The 15483-nt window shown below is 46.7% G+C and overlaps 1 protein-coding gene across 1 annotated transcript in view; it reads right to left on the reverse strand.

Moving 5' to 3' along the window:
• Positions 1-3287, reverse strand: part of Cotl1 (coactosin like F-actin binding protein 1) — a 33806-nt gene extending 30519 nt beyond the window's left edge. Inside the window, exons 1-2 of the mRNA XM_027410746.1 lie at positions 3048-3287; positions 2866-2948 (exon numbers count right to left, since the gene is read on the reverse strand). Of these exons, the coding sequence (XP_027266547.1) occupies positions 2866-2948; positions 3048-3124 (160 nt within the window). The 5' untranslated portion in view covers positions 3125-3287. The remainder of the gene's footprint in view (positions 1-2865; positions 2949-3047) is intronic.
• Between the last annotated feature and the right edge of the window lie 12196 nt (positions 3288-15483).

Below are 15483 nucleotides of genomic sequence, written 5' to 3' on the forward strand. Positions count from 1 at the left end.
AATAATTTCATAAGAAAGGCAGGGTTGTACTCTGCACACCTCTGAGGTTCTTGAAAACAAGAAAAAAAAGCCTTTCTTCAAGGGCCTGCCAAGACAGCTGACATAGGGCTATCCCTACATCACAGTAAGTAAACATGGCCTTCTAATCTGCACACTATTCCACAAGGAACAAGACCCGAAACCACTTCCTTAGTGCCAAGAGCAATGGGATCCAGAGTCCAGTCCCATTTCTTTTCTTCCTAGCTGTGTGGTGGCAGGTAAGTCACTTAACCTCTCTGGGTCTTGATTTGCAATTCTTAGGAGGAGCCAACCCACTCAAAGCATGGCTGACACTCAGGTCAGGTACGGTGGTAGGTAAGATTTCAAGTAGGAATGCTGAGGGTGGGATCCCTGGCTCAGGAGGACTCAGCAGGGGAGGGACAGAGAGCAGACATGGCAAGCAGAACCATCTGTACACTGTCCACCAGATGGCTGGGAAGAGAAAACAGACTGCAGCTGCAGCAGACAAGCCTCAGATCCCACAGCCCATTCACAAGGACCAACAAGCAGCCTGCAGAGCATTTTTAGCTCATCCGCCAGACGCTTGCCATCCCGGTGGAGGATGAGCAAAGGGAGACCTGAGCAGAAAGCCACAGCCCACCAGAGGAAGGAAGTGTCCCCCAAGCAGCATTCAGGCCGGATGTCCAACAGCCCAGAGCATCAGTTAGGAATCTACCAGCAGGATACTTGGCCTTCCTCTGTCACCTTCACCAGCTTCGTGGGGAAAATAGTCAGAGAGGCAGGACAGCTGGGGATGGGCTCTGGGTGAGATGAGAAAAGCTGGATCTGGTGAGGAGGGAAGTGGGCCTGAAGCACCCAGCCCCAGAGACTATGAGGCCAATCCTGCTGACAGTGCACCAACTCTGGGGAAAGTTGAGCCTGCACTTGCCCGGCTGTGGAAGCATTACTGCAATCAGAACAGCTGATATCCTGCTCCTGAGCCAGAAGCCTGCACACTGACTCCACAGCAGTGCTGAGTTGCACTTTACACTGGTGATGTTTTAAGTGAATTATTTACAAAAGCAATGAATACAGAGTCTAGCAGCAACTCCCTAGGGACATTTTAGCCAGGAGAACACTTACACATGAACGCACCATCATACACTAATCTCAGTACCACCCAGCACAAAGTAAATGCTCTTTGAAATGAACTACATACAAAAGATGATTCAATTAAGAAAGTTATACATCGTGACGAATGCCTACAATTCCAGCACTTAGGAGGCAGAGGCAGGAGGATCAAGAGTTCCAGGCCAGGATCAGCTACTTAGCAAGTGTGAGGCCAGAAAGCAATTAAAGAGACAGGTAGCACAAGCCAGGAAGCAGGAGTAGGAAGATAGCAAATTCAAGGCCTTTGTGGACTACTGAGTGGGAACTTCTCTCAAAATAATGCCTTAATTTTTAAAAGGCTGAGATGTGCCTCAATGGTAGAGTGTGCACCCAACATGTTCCATACACTATGTTCTATACCCAGTACCTGGGAGAAAAAAAGGAATAAAGAAAAAAGAAAGCCTGGCTTGATTTTTGTTTGTATGTCACCAATGACTCTGACAAGCTCTGTACTGAACACTTACAAGCTTGGGATCATTCAATCCCACACCAGCACTAAGAGATGACAGGTGAGGAATTGTAACCCCCTCAGGGACCTGTCCCCAACCCACCCAGCTGGGAAGCAGCCCCAGTGGGATTCAAACCCACAGCCATCTGTTGGGAGTCCACACCCTAGCTTCCAGGTGACCTGCCTTTGTCTTAAGTTAGTTACAAAGCTAGACAACAGGGAACACTAGGACCCCGGATCTCTGACTTCCAATCTCTTTAAAGGCTTTTTTATGGGGGGGGGAGCGGAGTGCACAGCCCAGGCTGGCCTCCAACTCTCCATCCTTCTGCCTCTGTTTGCATAAGGCTGAGCTGCACTACACATCAGCTCCTTAAATGAAAACACTATCAACTCTGTGCTGATTGTCTGCTTCTACAAGGGGCTGTAGCTACTCAGGCCATGTGTTCTTTCATGGGCCATCGGGGGAGGGAGGGTGCCTTGGAACACATACAAACCTTAGGTTTCCTGGGTGATGCTTTTACTAAGCCACACATCTGCATGATTCCTTCACACCAAACCATGGGGGCACTTCAGCTCCCAGAGCTTCCCCCATGCCCCATCCCAGTCAGTGGCCATCCACTCCAAAGGAAATTGTCCACTCGGACTTCCCAAGACAGCTTCACTTTCTCCAGACCTCATATAGCAACATCAGGCGTCTGCTCTTAGTATGTGGCTCTGTAGTCTCCAAATTAAAGGCTTCTACCGAAGCAGATACGGACAAAGATGGAAGGAGAAAGGAGGGTGGGGCCCTGGGTTCTGCCTTTAGCTTGAAGCCCCCAGGGGCTTCGTTGTTATTGTTCACTGACCAATCAGAGAGGTGGTGGATAGGGTTGGACACTGGAGTTGGAACTGGCCGATCTGACCTGGAAACCCAGTGAACCACAGGGGGCGGAAGAAACTGCCTGACACTGCCAGGGGAGGAATTTGCACAGGTCACTTCTGCCTCTGGTGATGTCCAAAGAGGGTGGGGGGCAAGGGACACACACTGGACTTTAGGAAGCTCAGATCAGAGCCTGGCATGGCTATGCACGCCTACAATCCCAGTACGAGATGCTTGGGGCAGGAGGATGGCCAGTTGGAGGTCACCCTGGATACATAGTGAGACCCTGTCTTTAAAACAAACAACAACAACGACAAAAAACCCAGCCCAGATCTGTTGCTGTTTGGATGCCCAACACCTCGGCGCCCAGGGTGCCCACCCTTTCCCAAAAGATCTCAGGTCACCCTACCTGTGCACTGCTGAATGAAGTGCTGGTAATCCGCTCCCTGATCGCCGGGGACAATGGTGGCGCCATCGTATCTGAAAGTCACCCTTTGGGTTGGAGGAAGAAAAGAAACAGAGGTGAGCGGCAGCGGCGGGAGGCACGAAGCAGGTCACTACGGGCATCCCCGGGCCCGTGGCGTTGCTCACCAGATGACTGCCGAGCCGTCGTCCCGCACTAGGTTGTACGCCGCGCGACACGCCTCCTTGTCGATCTTCGTGGCCATGGCTGCCGCGAGGACACTGCCGGAGCCAGTGAGCGCTCCACTGACAAGCTGCGAGGGTTGAGCCGGCGTTGAGAGCGAGGTGGGGGATGACTGCAACTCCCAACAACAAGCTCTGTTGGAGTGGAGCCCGCGGCTAATGCCGAGCCAGATCGCGCGCCCCGGACTCTAGTCCCAGGAAGACCACGCCCCTCAGCCGCTATTGGTCACGAGGGCCGGGGGCGGGGTGTCTCGCACATTCAGAGGCCAATCCCAGCCTAAGTGGATTGCGCAACTCCGCGAAAGATTGGAGGAGGGGCTCTTCCTCTTCATTCTCCCTTCCTCCTCCTCCCTCCCTCCCTGCTCCGTGGGCCCCAGCCCCTCTCTTCTTCCACCACCTTCTGTGTTCTCCGATCTCGCTCTCTCTCCTCCTTCCCTCTCTTCTCCCATTCTCTCCTTGCCTCATACCGTTGTCCTCCCTCTCTTCTCTCTGCCTTTTCCTTGTTCTCATATATCCTGTTTATACCACCCCAAGCCCCTTCTCCCTGCTCCCTAAAGCCTCCTTTCTCCTCCTCTACCCCTTCTACCCTTTTTCCTCTTCCCCTCCGTCTTTTTATTGAATCTTCTTATTCTCTTCTCCTTTGTTTCCACTAGTGAGCTGGGCTGCAGAGCTCCCCACGCCCCCTCACTTCCAGGAGGATAAGTTAACTCAGCAAGTCTAATTAATGAACCAGGCTGGCAAGGCTGGCCACTACCCCAGTGTTTGCTCTGAGGATTTGGGATGGGAGGAATTGGAAAGAAGGAAGCATTTCATTTGGAAGGGGGAAGACTGGGAATCACTGTTGACTTTGTACCCTGGCTATCTGCAGTCACACTGGGCTCTGGAGCAAGAGATGACTGGGTGGGGGTGGGGGGGCATCCTTAATTCCGTTATTGGGTAATTCATTCACTCCTCATCTATTGTCTGTCCTACAGGCAGGTAAAAGGTGGGGCTTGGAGGCCCAGCTCTGGAATTCTAATTCTCAGCTCCAAGCCATGAGCAAACCCTAAACTGTTGCAAGAGTACTGCTCTCTTCCCATGGTAAGAATAACATGGCCAGCCTCACTGGACACCTTCAGCTTTAACTGAAATGACGTGCTTAAGCAAAGGTTTGCAATTAACTAAAAGTAATTCTAGACAGAAACTAAAATGATCAGGAACAATGTACAACAGATAGGAGAAACCTTGAGACTGAGGGTATGGCCCAGTGGTCTAGCATCTTCGAGGTCCCAGGTTCTCTCCTGAGCACCTCAAATGAAGAAGAAGAAGAAAAAAAAAAAAAAAAAAAAAGATTAGTCTGGGAAAGGTAGCTCACACTGGTCATCTCAGAACTCAGGAGGTTGAGGAAGGATTGTACATTGACAACCAGCCTGAGTTCCAGGCCTGCCTGGGCTACAAAATAATACCCTGTCTCAGGTTGAGAGAGATGGTTCGTCCTCTTCTAGAGGACTTCAGTTTCTTTCCCAGCACCCATGTGTGTCTGTAATTACAGCTCCAGGGGAATCTGATGGCCTTTTCTGACCCCTGTAGGCATCTGCACATGTATGTACACACATAAAAATAAAAATAAAATTTAAAAAAAAAACAAAGGAAGAGAGGGAGGGGAAATTAGAACCTTTGACAAAACAAAAGGAGATTAATGAATCTGTCAATCAGTGGTGGGTTAATAATGGTGGGTGGACAGCATGGGAGCTGCAGACAAGTGGGAGCAGATGCTGCTATGAATGAAAAGTAAAAACAGGAGGTGCAGAGCCTGATGGCCTGAATTTGATCCCTAGGACCCACATAAAGAAAGGAGAGAACCAAATTTCTCAAATGTCCTCCAGCCCTACAAGCATACGATGGCAGGCATATTCTCATGCCTGTGCCCACATAGATATGTATGTACCGAGAGGGAGAGGGGATAAAACAGATTCCCAACTGATGTAGCCCACAGTGGTCCTGTGGGTGAAGGGAAGGGAAGATAGTCATTGGAGAGGATGGGTGTTGTCTACCGCAGGCACCAGTGTCAAAACATGAACAAAGGAAACCCCAAAAGGGCCAGGAGAAAACAAGGTGCTTCCTTCTTGCCTGGGATAGGAGAGGTCTTCCAAACCGAAGCTTAAAACCCAGAACACACACACATTCAAACACACACACACACACACACACACACACACACACACACTCTGTGAGTGGAACAGAGGACCTCAGATGTTTTCCACCTTGTGTTTTTGTTTTCAATCAGCTAGCCTGGAGCTCAACAACTAGGCTAGTCTGGCTGGCCATTCAACCCCAAGGATCCAACTGTCTCCACTCCCTGCCTCCCCAGCACTGGGATTACAAACACAACCACCTCTTGGCTTCATTTTTTTATTTTTTACTTGATATTTTTTTGGTTCGTCGAGACAGAGTTTCTCTGTAGCTTTGGAGCCTATCCTGGCACTTGATCTGTAGACCAGGCTGGCCTCAAACTCACAGAGATCAGCCTGTCTCTGCCTCTCAAGTGCTGGAATTAAAGGCGTGTGCCACCATCACCCGGGCTTTATTTTTTAAATGTGAATTCAGGGGTTCAAATCAGGGCCTCACACTACCATATCAAGCACTTTACTGATTAAGCAATTTCCCCTTTGTCCTTTTTTGTGTTTATTTGACAGAGGGTCTCGTGTAGCCCAAACTGACTGCCAATTCACTGTATAGCAGAGGATAACTCTGAATTCCTGATTCTCCTGCCTCCACCTCCCAAATGCAGGGATTGTAGGTGTGGGGCTCAAAGCCAGGCCTTCAGATGGCCTGTAAAGACAAGAAAAGATTCCAGAAGAGGAAATCAGATCCCCTGAAGCTGGAATTACAGGAAGTTGTGAGCTGCCTAATCTGGGTGCTGGGAACTGAACTTGGTCCTTTTGACAGCAGCCAGTGCTCTTAACCGCTGAGCCATCTCTCCAGCCTCTGCTTTTTATTTGGTTGTTTGGGTTTTTTGGGTTGTTTTGTTTTGTTTTGTTTTGTTTTGTTTTGAGATAGTATTTCTCTGTGTAGCCCTGGCTATCCTAGAATTCACTCTATAGACCAGCCTGGCCTGGAACTCAGAGATCCATCTGCCTCTGCCTCCCAAGTACTGAGTACTGGGACTAAAGGTTTGTGCCACTATGTCCAGCCAGTGTTTGTTTTCAAACCATGTGAATATATTATTTATTCATATGAAATTACTACCAAAGAGCATAGTGGAGCATGGGAGTGCATGGTGGATCATGGTGATGCATGGTTTTAATCCCAGCGTGGAGGAGAGTTATAGATCAGCCAGGGCTGCATAGTGAGTTCCAGGCTAGCCATAGTAAAACCCTGCCTCAAAAACAAAAGGAAGGGGGCTGGAGAGATGGCTCAGAGGTTAAGAGCACTGACTGCTCTTTCAGAGGTCCTGAGTTCAATTCCCAGCAACCACATGGTGGCTCACAGCCATCTGTAAGGAGACCTAGTGCATGCAGGAAGAACACTATATACATAATAAATAAGATCTTTTTTAAAAAAGGAAAAAAGTATTAATTATTACCAAAAAAGTGAATTTGACCTTGCAACTCCTGGATCTACATTCCAGGCACCATGCTGACAATCACCTGAGTGTGGAAACCAGAATTCCCTAGGGCCATCAACTATTCTTTTTGCTCCTTGCTAAGAGTGCCCTCTATCGGACTGAACATGTAAAAGTGTTGGTTTGCCATGGAACCTTGGTTCTGTCATCTGCTCAGCTGTGCTGTAATTGACCTCATTTGGGCTCTGTAGAATGTCATAATACAGAAAAGTAATCTGACTGGGTGTGGTGGCCTGTACCTGTAGCCACAAGACCCCAGAGGCAAGGGCAGAAGAATTGACACAAGTTCCAGGTCAGCTGAATCTACATAGTAAGTTCCAGGACAGCCAGGGCTACAGAGTAAGAGCTTGTGACAAAATTAAAAAAATGGGCCATTGATGTGGCTCAGTGAGTAAAGGTGCTTGCTACCAAGTCTGACAACCTGAGTTCAAACCTGGGATCCACATGAAGGAGAGAATAGACTCCTGAAAATTGTTCTCTGACCTCTGTGCCACATGCATAACCCCCCACACACACACACCTAAAAGGAGATGGATATCATTAAAAAAAAACCATTTTAGGGGCTGGAAAGGTGACTCAGCAGTTAAGAGCGCTTGCTATTTTTCTGTAGGACCCAGGTTCGATTCCTAGCACCCATATAGTGGCTAACAATCATCTACAACTCCAGAAACATGGTATTTTATTTGACGACGTCTTCTGGCCTCTGTGAGCACCAGGCACACATGTGGTGTACACGAAGACAAAACACTCATATAAAATAAAACAAGTTAAAAAATAAAAAAAACACAAAAAGCAATTTATAGGAGCTGGCTGTGAGCCAGGTGTGGTGATGCATGCCTTTAATCCCAGTACTCAGAAGATGGAGGGAGGGAAAACCAGTAATAATAAAATGAATAAATACATAAAATAAGAGTTGACTGTATGCAAACTTGAACTAGGCAGATTTTTCCCAGTCCTCACTAGGTTTGTGGTGTAAGGGCAACAAGCACTTAATGCAATGTGGCTGCTTAGAAAACTCAATTCTAATTGGATGAACATCAGAAGGAAAGTCAAGACCTAATGGCTAGAGTCCAGGTGAAGGTGGATTTCAGGCATGGCTTCAGCAAGGCTTTGGCTCAAGTATTCTGTGTCTCTTCATTTGTCCTCCTTAGTGCTCATTCTGCTCCTCAGACAAATGCTGTCTTTCTGCCTAGTACACTTTCCCCTCAAGTCAACACAGCTTATTCTCACTAGGACCTCAAATGTCACCCACCCCCATGGCTTTTACCAGCACTCCAGTGTTAAAAAAGTCCTTCTGTAATACTCCACCAGTCACCATCACACAAGCTTCTGTTTCAAAGCACCCATTGATCACTCACTGAAGTCACCTTCCTTTCATCTTACATTTTGTCTGTCTACCCCTAAAAGAATGTCAGGTCCACAAGCAGGGATTTGTCCACCTAGATCACCATAGATGCCTGTCTCTAAGACAGGCATATACATCGAGTACCACTGACACACTCACACCTCCAATTTCAAAGGCCTTTCCAGGACCTGTTGCAGTCCCAAGAGATAGACAGTGGCCACAACCTGGAGACAGTTTTCTGTGAGCTCCTTCATAGCCTCCTTCCAGGCCCATGCCCACCCAGATAAGTAATATATGCAGTAATGTATGAAAAGCAATTGCAATTCCATTTAAGCTAGACCACCGCAGTATTCTATAGCATTAATAGTAATGGCATCCTATCTGTTAATTATCTAGCACTAACAAGTATAATGTCCTGCAGGCGGTGGTGGCACACACCTTTAATCCCAGCCTGAACTACATAAGACCCTGTCTCAAAACAAAAAGAAAAACCAAGGACTGGAGCGATGGCTCAATGGTTAAAAGCACTTGTTGCTCTTTCAAATGATCCATGTTCAGTTCCCAGCACCCACATATGCCACACAATCATCTATAGCACCAGTTCTAGGAGATTTGACACTATGGCCTTCACGGACATTTGCACACACATAACACTTATGAACTCACACACATATTTTTTTTAAATCTTTAAAATCAAAACAGCAGGGGCTGAAGAGATGGCTCAGAGGTTAAGAGCGCTGACTGTTCTTCCAGAGGTCCAGAGTTCAATTCCCAGCAACCACATGGTGGCTCACAACCATCTGTAATGAGATCTGGTGCCCTCTTCTGGCGTGCAGATATACATGGAAGCAGAATGTTGTATACATAATAAATAAATAAAATATTTTTAAAAAATCAAAACAGCAAAACCTATCATATTCAACTGATGTATTTCTATCCTTGCAGAACCCTAACAGACTCTTTGAGGTCAGGGCGGTGGTTTCCTCATTTTCCTTGGGGCTAAAAATTGAAGGAAAAAAGTTCCTCCTCAGCTGAACTGCCAGGTGGAATAGCACACACCCAACTCTTGCTTCCTCAGCAAGTGGCTGCACCTTGAAACGGGTACCTCCCTGGGAAGGGATATTTATAGACAGGGCTATTTATGGAATGAGCTGATCTTGACAATTGTCAGCTCTTTAAAAAGAGGTTCTCAGGGATGTCGGAAAGATTAAGCTGCCTAAGTGGAGGCTGAAAGTACAGTCTCGGGGTTCCTGGCTGCTAGTTCCTCAGGCAACGTGACCTGGGTTTCTATTGCTTGGGGAGCCCAGGGGTTGCACGGGGGTCGAGGTCTCTTTTGATAATGCCTGGGCAGTCACTAGCCCCAAGCCTGCATGCTACAGTGCGCAGATACAGAGGTCAGAGGACAACTTGTGTCACGTCTCCTCTTCCAACTTGTGGGTCCCAGGATTGAACTCAGGTGCTCAGCCTTGACAGAAAGTACCTTCACTGGCTGAACCATCTGGCAGGTCCTGCGCCCCTCCTCCCATGCACACATAGATAAATAAATGTAATTTTTTGAGAGTGAAGCACATGTCAATTTATTGGCATCATCAGCTGTGAGCAAGACAGGTGGGTTGTTTTGTTGTTGTTGTTTTGTTTTGTTTGTTGGCTTGTTTTTCTTGCGAAGTGAGGTTGGTTTGAGTCACCATAACAGGTGCACACACATCTTCACTTGGAAGATGCAGTATTTCACACTGCAGGCAGGGACCGTATGCCTTTCTCACTCCAATTTTTATGCAGCTGCTGGAAGTCTTCCCAGCATTTGCTTTGAATACTATCTTCAGGGTACCCTTCACTGCCTTTGCATAGATCTACTAGAATCTAATGTAGCTGAATCCTGCCGGATGCCAGTATATCACTGTATTATCTAGAGAGGGGCGTGTTGGGTCAGTCCCTAAGATAGTATAATGTTGAAGGTTCATTTGGCTGCAAGATGGTCAGTCAAGCCTGACCAGCAGACTTTCTTCCTTCCTTCCTTCCTTTCTTTCCTTTTTTTAAAGAATCTACTTTTAAACTATTTCCTTTTTTTTTTTTTTTTTTTTTGGTTTTTCAAAGCAGGTTTCTCTGTATAACAGCTTTGGCTGTCCTGGAATTCACTTTCTACTCCAGGCTGGCCTCGAACTCACAGAGATCCACCTGCCTCTGCCTATTGAGTGCTGGGATTAAAGGCATGTACCACCACTGACCAACTAAAAAGTATTTTCTTAAGTAATGGGGTTAATGGGGGCTGACTTAGAGCACTAGCTGCTCTTCCAGAGGTCCTGAGTTCAATTGCCAGCATTCATATGGTGACCCACAACCATCCATATCTGTAGTCCCCATGGGAATCCAATGCCTTCTTCTGGTATGCAAATGTACATACAGGTAAAACACCCATACACATAAAGTACATAAATAAATAAATTTTAAAAATACTAGGAAAACCAGGTGGTGGTGGCACACACCTTTAATCTCAGCACTTAGGAGGCAGAGGCAGGCAGATTTCTGTGAGTTTGAGGCCAGCCTGGTCTACAGAGTGAGTTTCAGGACAGGCTCCAAAGCTACACAGAGAAACTTTGTCTCAAAAAAAAATACTAGGAACTTTGAAAACAACATGAACATTTGGCAGAACCAACAACAAAATGTGAGTAAAATAATATTAGAAAATTGTGCTTTATTTTAGAGGGACATGATTTTAAAACACCAAGTTTTAGAGGGCTGGAGAGATGGCTCATCATTTAAGAGCACTGGCTGCTCTCTTCCAGAGAACCTGATTCAATTCCCAGCACCCACATAGCAGCTCACAACTCCAGTTCTAGGAGATCCAACACCCTCACACAGACATACATGCTGGCAAAATATCAATGCATGTGAAATACAAAACAAGACATCAAATTTTACTCTCTGTTAAACAAGACAAGTCAAGCTGCTCTACCACAGAACTGGATTTGTCTTCTGCCTAATTGTGTTTTGCTCTGATTGCCATAACTTTTTAATTTAAAAATAACTAAGGTCTGGAGAGATGGCTCGATGATTAAGAGCATATACTGCTCTTCCAGAGGACCTGAGTTCAGTTCCCACCCCAGTGTTGAGCAGTTCATAACAGCCTGTCACTAACACCAGCTCCAGGGATCCAGTGACTTCTCCTGGCCTCTATGGGCACACACAATTAAAAAGAAAACAAACCTTAAAAATACAACAACAAAAAGAAAAAAAACAAGTTTTAAAATAAACTAGAGAAAAGGCAACCATTCAATTCATATATAAAATAATAAGCTAAAATGACAGTGCAAACAGTTGCTAAATCCGAAGGTGAGACTTTCTGTCTCACACACAGAACCTGACAGCACACAGTATTGGACAGGGAGCAAAGAAGAGGCCATGTCACACATGTCTCTTGCTAAGTACAAGGATATTTAAAAAGACAATGGGAAACAAGCTTCAATCAAAACCTCCTGTACATATATCAGCATCTTCGAAAAGCCAAGGACAGGTTTGTCTAGGGCCTTGTGTTCCATGAGCACATTGCCAATTTATTTGCCCTGATCTCCTTCACTCCCTCTCTAAGAGCCAGTCTACACCAGAATGCCCCAAGGGGTAGGAAGGCACAGACCGAGAGCCTTGGGGGAAAGATCCTTCTCTTGGTCCCATCCACTGCAGCCCCCCTCCTAGTTCAGAAAAGTTAAACCAAGGTGTAGGGACAGATCTCTCAGCTTCTAGAATAGGAGTCTCACCCACCCAAAATTGGGGAAGAACTTATACCATAGTACTCCAGCTTATCTTGACTGTGGATGCTGCTCAGCAGTAGGGCCACCGCCACTCTGCACTTGTGTGAGCTTCCCCAGGCTTTCCATGACTTGTGACAACGTGTGAAGCATGTGGTAAAGTACCATTCAGTTAGAGTGAAGTATCCCACTTTCTCCAATAATCATAATCATTTTGTTTGTTTCTTTTTTCTTTAGAGACAAGGTTTCCCTGTGTGGCCCTGACCATGAACTTGCTCTGTAGACCACGCTGGCCTTGAACTCAGAGATCCACCTGCCTCTCCCTCCTGAGTGCTGGGATTAGGGGGTACACCACCATACCCAAATACTATAAATTTTAAGCCAGAAGTGGTGACTAAAACCTGCAACTCCAGGACTTAGGAGCCAAAGGCAGGAGGATAGTTTGAAGTCAGCATGAGCTACAGAATGAGACTTTGTTTCAAAATAAATAAATAAATAAATAAACAAATAAACTAAGCTGGTGGTAGTGACACACACCTTTAATCCCAGCACTAGGGAGCCAGAGTCAGGTGGATCTCTGTGAGTTGGAGGCCAGCTAGTCTACAAAGCCAGTTGCAGGACCCCTGTATCTGTTACACAGAGAAACCCTGTCTCAAAAAAAATAAAAACAAAAAGCCAAGATAAATAAAACTTAAATCTCCTATGCCATACTTAGACATGAGTGTATCCCTTATACGTGTTATTTGTCCTATTATAAAGAGCATTTAGCATTTGGGGAGATTTTGTGGAGGTGGCACTGGCCTCTCACCTGTCAGGTAAGCACTTGACCACTGAGCTATGTCTCCAGCTCTTTATTTTTCATTTTGAGACCAAGTCTCATTAGGTGTCATTGAATTTGCAATCCTCCTGCCTCAGCCTCCTCACTCCCCACCGGCGGTAGCTAAAAAGGCAGGTCTGCAACACCAGCCTCAGCGTAGGTGTGTGCTTTCATTGATCCAGCTGACAGAGTAGATTCCACAGGCAGAGTATGCAGAGTCACAACTTCCCTCCACCCACCCACCCACCTGGTTCCCAGCGCTTTCTCTTAGTCATTTGCTTCTTCTGGCTTGAGTTTCATGTGTCTTCCTAGAGATGTGTGCCGGCTTTTACCCTTCTGCTTCAACATTTATGTATCATTTAATTAGGTAATGAGTGACAATCATAAGCACAGCTGCCACCACAGGCCTGGTGGCCACACTGACTCTGCATCTACACATAGCTGATGTCAGAAGGAGGGGAGGAAGGCTTGGTACCTCGATGGCAGCTGCTAGTCTCTCACAGGAGGGGACACGTCTGTGGACCTAGGGGATAAGAAATGAGTGAGGAGCATCCTGACAAATAAGTATTTCAGGGGCTAGAGAGAGGGCTCAGTGGCTAAGAGTGTGTTAGTCCCACAGATGTAAGGACCACTGATCCTAATCATGGTCAAATTAGTTAACATGGCTTTTTTTTTTTTTTTTTTTTCCTGTACACGGGCTGTCTCTCCCTAAAGGTGAGGCCTGGCAAAGAGGTGCCTCCACTGGAATCTAGCCTCAGCCTTTCTGTAAGGAAAGGAGTCTCCATATGGGAGGAGCGGCAGGAATGGAGGCCTCACATTGCCTGGAGACCAGGGGACAGCCTTTGTTCCCTGTCAGTGTTCAGTCATGGCTGCAGGCTGCCTTAAAGGGCTGAGGCCACCTAGGCTGTGGGGCAAGAGGCCATTGTCCTTTGTTCTAACCAAATCAGAGACTAGTGAAAAAGAGGAGGCAGGTGTGTGGCTGGAACCCAGGATCTGCTAGGGCTTGGACAGCATCCTCTAGCAGGGATTGCAAGTTATGGGAAATGAGCCTGCCCGGAAACTTCAAAGTGGAGACATTTATTCATGCATTCATTTGTGTGTTTGTTTAGAAACAGAGTCTCACCATCGTTCAGTAATAGCTCCAGATCATGAGGAATTGAGTCAGGTTGTACTGGGCAATAGCCCCCTAGTCGTCAAGAATGGCTTAGCCCCAGCCTCACCATTCCTGTTCCACCTGAAGAAACAATAAACAACCCACCCTGCTTCCAGTGCATTCAACCTTCATCCTGGGGAAAGGTTGAGGCCCCTCCCTCAGTCTCAGCCTGTTGAGTACTAGTTTGCTTCTTTGGTTTTTCAAGACAGGGTTTCTCTGTGTAGCCCTGGCTGTCCTACAACTAGCTCTTATAGACCAGGCTGGCCTTGAACTCAGAGAGATCCCCCTGCCTCTTCCTCCTGAGTGCTGGAATTAAAGGTGTGTGCTAGCCCCCTCTTTTACTGGTCATTTCAAGACAACCCAGCTTTGAATTTGCTATGTAACCCAGGCAGGCCTCATAACTTCTATCCTCTTGCCCTTAGCTGGTTAAACAGCTAGATAACAGGCCCTTACCACCATATCTGGCTTCCAAAAACCTTTAAGGCTGATAAGAAATGTATGCTGGGGTGACAAAAAGTGGGGAGACATGGGCTTTGCCTCCACAAAATTCATGGTTATGAAACTCAAATACGCCGGACATTGGTGGCGCACGCCTTTAATCCCAGCTCTCGGGAGGCAGAGGCAGGCAGATCTCTGTGAGTTCGAGGCCAGCCAGGTCTCCAGAGCGAGTGCCAGGATAGGCTCCAGAGCTACACAGAGAAACCCTGTCTCGGAGGGGAAAAAAAGAAAGAAAGAAAGAAAGAAAGAAAGAAAGAAAGAAAGAAAGAAAGAAAAAGAAAAAAGAAACCAGAAAAAGAAACTCAAATACATTCTGTGCCTGTGCCTGGGACCTTGCTCAGTGCTTGAAGAACATCTGCCCTTGTCGGGTCACCCTATTGCTTGCTGCAGGCATCCCATATGCCAGTCAACCTGTGCTCTGCCTGGACTGACAAGGCCATTCCCTCCTCCCTTTGAGGTCTGATGGGGGAAGTACTTCTGTATATGTTTATCTTATTGATTGTTAAATAAAATACTGTTTGGCCAATGAAACGGCAAGTTAGGCAGGACTAGGAGTCAAAGAGGATTCTGTAAAATGTAGTAGAGAAGTGATGATCCAGACAGGAAATGACATAGCAAGGAGACTCATATTTAAGCGAAGGGGAGACAGGAATTGTCCCTTTTTTCCCCCGTTCTCCTCCTCCAGAGGCAGGATGTGAGCCACCGGCAAGGAGGGACACCAATAAGGCGTCTGATAAGATAAGTCTTATAACATATATAGATTTATGATAATTAAGACTGAGCTAGCAGATGAGAAGTCCTAGTCATTGGCCAAGCAGCTTTAAACCTAATACAAGTTTCTGTGTATTCATTTGGGCCTAACTCGGGCAGGCGGCTGGCAAAAAGCTCACACATGACGGTGGGGCTCAGGCGGCTTTTGGGAGAAAGATTTATCGTAACAGAGGTCCCCTGTCCCCTCTGGTCTACCTATTGGTACCCATTCACCCTTGCATGCATAGCTCAAATGCCTCTCCCGGTGTTCATACATATTGTGAGCAAATATCCTTTCTTCCCAGGAGCCCTGGGAGAGTCTATCATTCAATTTTACCTTTTCTTATTATTTATCATGAGCGGCATATGCCTCAGCACAAATGTGGAGGTCAGAAGACAACTTGGTGGAGTTGGTTCTCTCCTTCTACCTTTCCATGGATTCTGGGGATCAAACTCATGTTGGCAAAATTAC

This window comes from Cricetulus griseus, chromosome 3 (genome assembly GCF_003668045.3).
Source record: "Cricetulus griseus strain 17A/GY chromosome 3, alternate assembly CriGri-PICRH-1.0, whole genome shotgun sequence".
Lineage (NCBI taxonomy): Eukaryota > Metazoa > Chordata > Mammalia > Rodentia > Cricetidae > Cricetulus > Cricetulus griseus.